At 41.9% G+C, this 3905-nt stretch overlaps 1 protein-coding gene across 1 annotated transcript; it reads right to left on the bottom strand.

Moving 5' to 3' along the window:
• Nucleotides 1-407: 407 nt before the first annotated feature.
• LOC311054302 (transcription factor 15-like) lies at nucleotides 408-3310 on the bottom strand (the record flags this gene model as incomplete). The annotated part of the gene is made up of 2 exons (XM_084070176.1): nucleotides 408-504; nucleotides 2657-3310. 2 exons carry the CDS (start codon nucleotides 3308-3310, stop codon nucleotides 442-444), a joined length of 717 nt encoding a protein of 238 aa, XP_083926302.1. The 3' UTR covers nucleotides 408-441.
• Nucleotides 3311-3905: the final 595 nt, after the last annotated feature.

The raw sequence follows: 3905 nt of genomic DNA, 5'->3' as shown, positions 1-3905 counted from the left end.
GTAAACAATGTCCGCTCGTTATTAAAAATGTAAATTCAATGTTTTCATATCTTAATAATCAGACGTGATTACTGCCATTAAATGAATAACACATGTGATTATTAACACACCAGCCTGAACCAGGAAGAATCAGCAAGGAGAATCACTCTTCATTTTGATAAAAAACATATATATTTTATTTTAAGCTTTTTGCAGTCAGGCTACAAAACATATATAAACCCTAAACAAATGCACTGCATCTTTTAAAAGGCTTCATTTCTCCAGCAAGTATAAATAGTCTCTGAGTTTCCATTAGTTAATCCAGCATGGAAATGAACGTGTGTGTGTGTGTGTGTGTGTGTGTGTGTGTGTGTGTGTGTGTGTGTGTGTGTGTGTGTGTGTGTGTGTGTGTGTGTGTGTGTGAGTCCAGCGGTGTGTCCGTTCAGTCGTGTTTCTTTTCCATCACCTTCTCAGACGTAGGGAAGCCAGCCCTCGCATTTTGAAACAATCTTTACCGTCCTTTATCTGGAAAAAAAGAAAAACAGAATGGTCATATAATCCAACCACACTTTTTAGACTAAAGTGGTGGATTAACAACAATATGGGTTATTTTCTCTCACTCTCTCTCTCTCTCTCTCTATATATATATATATATATATATATATACATTTTTAACTCAACTCTTTGCTTCTGGGGGTCCCTGGAACAAAATATTTTCAGATGGGGGTCCGCGGCCAAATACATACAGTATCATTTTGGGTGGTCCTTGTCATGAAAAGGTTTGAGAACCACTGATATAGCAACATAAGTTGCTTCACATAGATTGTGAAGCAATTTGTAGAATCCTCCAGAAGCAAAGATTTGAGTTAAAAATGTTCGCTTTAAAAATATATATATATTCAAAGATTAACGCACATTTTCAAGATTTTTCAAAAATAGCAGATCTGCTGTTGCTGCTGGTCTGAATGGGTCTGAATGGGTTAACTAAGCTTGACTTATTCTTTTCATATTAAGGTGCCCAGAAAATGGAACATTTTCTCCTACAATAGGCATGTCGTTAGGTGAATGTTTTCATGTCACATAACCAAATTAGGGTGGTCAGTTTGAAAGAGGTAAAAAACGCTGTCTAAATCCTAACCTACGTTTTCTGAAGAACAAATGTAAAATATAAAATAGAATAATAAGATCATGTTGCTCTATACATAGCAACATCTAAAATGACAGATGCTTTTCCCCAATTGAAAGGTCTAACAACGTATCAGCTTTCTTTAATCTGTCAACATGATAGTCTATCAACATGATCTTTAGAAGCACAAAGGATCAAGTGTCCAGGACTCTTTATTTGTGTTATGCTTTTAGCCTTAATGTCTGACTGTACCTCGTGGTGTTATGTTAACATTCAATAACATTCAATAATCAATCAAGGCTATATGTGGTCATTTAGAATTGTTATAAACCCATTAAGACCTGACGCCAGTTCTACATGTCTCCTAAATCTCAACAGTTTTCTGAAAAACGTATGTTTCTATATCAGTGGTGCTCAATCTTTTTCATGTCAAGGACCCCCAAAATGATATGTATTTGGCCTCCGACGCCCCTCTCAAAATATATGTTCCAGGGACCCCCAGAAGCACAGATTTGAGTTAAAATGTTCGCTTTAAAAGAATATTCAAAGAGTTGCATACATTTTCATGATTTAAAAAAAATAGCAGATCTACAAGCTCATAGCGCGGCACTCGGTGCCGCGCTATGAGCTTGTAGATCTGCTATTTTTGAATAGCAGAAGTGTAAAATAAGGCTTTTTAGCTCAAATCAAAAAAATGACACAGATGCGTTCCAGGTCTTAATGGGTTAATTATCTGTGGCGTTTGGATACAGTTTGACATGTAAACAGTATATTTGTCTATTGTGATACATGTGATCATTATGTATGTTACAGAAAGTTCCACTATAGTTAGAAACCTAAAACAGACCCAGTGCATTAGATATGTTTTACATGCACAACAAACCAAGATCCAATAGATTAGATTTTACTTTGATGTGACTATACTAACCCCACGACATGTGATACTCTAGAATTAGGCAAAAATCATAACGTGTCTGTTGAAGAATTGATGACATTATATGTGAAGGTACAGTATGTCATTTATAGGATATAGTTTAATTCACACTTTACGATGCCGTCACACTATGCAGTATAAATAAATGAGGTTTAATAGCTGTTTAAATCAGTGGTTCTCAGAGTGAGGTCCAGCCAGGGAGCCTCAGGGCCAATCTGCATTTTCTGTTTAATAAAGAGCTGGAGAGACATGGAGACTCCTGTTACTGAACAAACACTCTATAGTAATGAGTACTATCACAATATAGAGCTATTTAACACTTATTTAAACCAAAGTAAATCACTTACCCTACCTTTAACATATCACCATGATTATTAAAAAAACAACTTTTATGGGACATGACAAGACACAGACAGGACTGAACATTGACCAAGGACAACACAAAACTAAAACAAACAACAAAACAAGACTTGTAACTCTGAGAGCGCACATGGAATGTGTCCATGTGTGTGGCTCTCTGGGTTATTACGAGGGCCTTGACATAAAACACATTTAAAAAGCTTGAAAACCACCGCTTTTAGAGAAGTAAATATAATGAATCAAAGTGATGAATTTACCCCTTTCCTCTGGCTGCTCAGACAGAACGTACAGATGCTCCGTGGCTGCTTGGCCTTCGCTCCTCCGTCTCCTCCTCCTCGCGCGTAAAACGCGTCCAGACAGGGCTGTGCGTCCCGCTCCGCGTCCCCCCCGTGGCGGTGGTGGTGGTGGTCCCCCCCGGCCCCGGGGGGGACCGCCAGCAGCACGTTGGCCAGGTGGGAGATGTAGCTGGAGGCCAGGCGGAGGGTCTCTATCTTGGACAGCTTCCTGTCCAGCGGCTCGGTGGGGATGAGGGTCCTCAGCGCCGTGAAGGCCGTGTTGACGCTCTGCGTGCGGTCCCTCTCCCGGGCGTTGGCCGCGTTGCGCTGTTTGACCACCACCACTCCCTCTCCTTCAGAGAGGTTGTTGCTGTTATTATTAATATGTCTGGGAGTCCTCCTCCGTCGTTTAGCGGTGTTGTCTTGGTTCTTCTCCGAGGAGGAGGAGCAGAGTCCGTAGCTCTGCTCGGACGAGCCTCCTCCGTCGCTCTCGCTGCGGTTCTCCTCGTCCTCCTCCTCCTCCTCCTCGGACATCAGACCGAGGAGGTCTGGGTAGGTCAGTGGCATCAGGCTGTAGCTGGAGAAGTGAGACACGGCGCCGGGCGCCACAGGCCGCCGCATGGCGTAGTAAGTCATGCTGTGAGTATAAAAAGAATCCCTCTCTGTGCCAAAAGATAACTAACGCAACAATAAAGTTGTGTTGTTGTTGGAGCTGTAACCCTCTGTGTGGGGGGGCTACAGCTCTGTGTGGGGGGGGGCTACAGCTCAGTGTTACACCAAGGCTGCATTCAGATCAATGTCTGTTAAAGGAGAGAGTCTGTATAAATAAATATCCGGGTGGTGTAGCTGCTGGTCTCAAGCCATGTGTGTCTCCCCTCCTCGCTGTGTGTGTCTCCCCTCCTCGCTGTGTGTGTGTATCCTGTGTGTGTGCATCCTGTGTGTGTGTGTGTGTGTGATTCCTGCTCTGAGCGCTGACACACTGACTGCTGAAGGGAGGAGTTTACTTACCACCACTATGATGTCCTCTCCATGTACTGTAGTGTCTAAGCCTCTGACTGGGAAGAGTCTAAATATCTTTGACATGAAGTGCCATGTTTTTATTGTCTTGGTAGTCAGTGTGCCAAATCAAGATCAAGTTTAATTATGACACCACATTCAAATATATCTACAACATATTTTCATTGCCCACATAAATAACACATTTTCTTTAGAAATATTTTCTAGCGCAAAT

The sequence above is a fragment of the Gymnoscopelus microlampas genome, assembly GCF_963454915.1.
Source record: "Gymnoscopelus microlampas genome assembly, chromosome: 10".
Lineage (NCBI taxonomy): Eukaryota > Metazoa > Chordata > Actinopteri > Myctophiformes > Myctophidae > Gymnoscopelus > Gymnoscopelus microlampas.
The sequence above is the reverse complement of the archived record's forward strand: the minus strand, read 5'-3'. Positions and strand labels throughout refer to the sequence as shown.